The sequence below is a fragment of the Cyprinodon variegatus genome, unplaced genomic scaffold (genome assembly GCF_000732505.1).
Source record: "Cyprinodon variegatus isolate N-32 unplaced genomic scaffold, C_variegatus-1.0 Scaffold1564, whole genome shotgun sequence".
Classification (NCBI taxonomy): domain Eukaryota; kingdom Metazoa; phylum Chordata; class Actinopteri; order Cyprinodontiformes; family Cyprinodontidae; genus Cyprinodon; species Cyprinodon variegatus.
This window is the reverse complement of record NW_015152017.1, coordinates 83676-84850: the sequence shown is the minus strand read 5'-3', so window position 1 is coordinate 84850 and position 1175 is coordinate 83676. Positions and strand designations below refer to the sequence as shown.

Here is a 1175-nt window from a genome sequence, read left to right as displayed (position 1 = left end):
TCCTCCTCCTCCTCCTCCTCCTCCTCCTCCTCCTCCTCAGTAACTATTGGACCAGACCTCATGGCTTTATGAATTTCTACAGTAATATCTAACTGGTTCCATAGAAAGGATTTCCCATTGAATCATGGCGCCCTGTTGGCATATTATTAATTATTTTGGTGGTTTTGGTCCATTTGTCAGTGAGCTTTTTGTCTTTTATTATCAGAACACAATGTGACCTGAGCTAGAAAAGACTTTGATTAAACAAGGAACTCCTGCAGATGAGGAAAAGATTAAGAGCTTAAAAGAAGATAAATACACCTGGAATAAAGAAGGGAATGTTGGCGTTCCTTAAAGCCGGAGCTAATGCTGCGACGACACGAACGTATTTGGAGGGAAACAGGTTTACATGAAAAGTCTGTGGCAGAAACGCATCAAGGGGCGTCGCCCTTCCATCGTCTGGCGCCGCACATATTGAAGCGTTTTCAGCCCGTTCGGTTTCAAGTGTGTCCAAAGTTGGAAAATCTGAACTGTAGCTGCTGATTGCTGAGCATCAACCAATCAGATAAAGTGATCTGGGAGCTGGCAGGGAGACAGACACGGTTCCTGCAGAAACCATAAAAACCAACCAAGCTGGAGGCTGGATGGGCTGGCAGCCTTTAAAGTCATACGCACCCAGACAGTTGTGTCCATCGTGGGCCAGCATGAATCCATCGTAGCAGGTGCATCTGTAGTTCCCTGGGATGTTGATGCATTCATGGACGCAGCCGCCATTGTAGTCATTCATACATTCGTCCACATCTGAAGCACAAACAATTTCATTTCACTTAAACTTCACTATTAAACTGATTTGTTAAATATTTTTGTCCTGGTAGCATACAGAAAGAATACTCTGCTAATATTATAGAATACGTTTTATAGTCAGAATCTGCTGATTGAAATTTGCCTAAACAGGATTTTGAGATTAACTTTGTCGTTTTCCCAGATATTCATAAATAAAGAGATCTGCTGAAAAAAATAAAGGAAAAACTCAAAAAACAGGTCTAAGATCTGAACAATGAAAGATTCTCAGTAAATTCTTTGTTCTATAAGAAGCTGAAACAGCTGACAGCAAAATCACCCAAAAACAATATCAATTGAAATCAACTTTATTAACCAACGGAGGCCTGGATTTAGAGTCACACCCAATTAAAGTG

At 41.0% G+C, this 1175-nt stretch overlaps 1 protein-coding gene across 1 annotated transcript in view; it reads right to left on the bottom strand.

Annotated features, from left to right (window-relative positions):
- LOC107103918 (signal peptide, CUB and EGF-like domain-containing protein 1) overlaps positions 1-790 on the bottom strand; it is a gene marked incomplete at both ends in the record, with an annotated part of 42784 nt that extends 41994 nt beyond the window's left edge. The window contains one exon of the mRNA XM_015403777.1: positions 655-790. Coding sequence (XP_015259263.1) covers positions 655-790 — 136 coding nt within the window. The remainder of the gene's footprint in view (positions 1-654) is intronic.
- Between the last annotated feature and the right edge of the window lie 385 nt (positions 791-1175).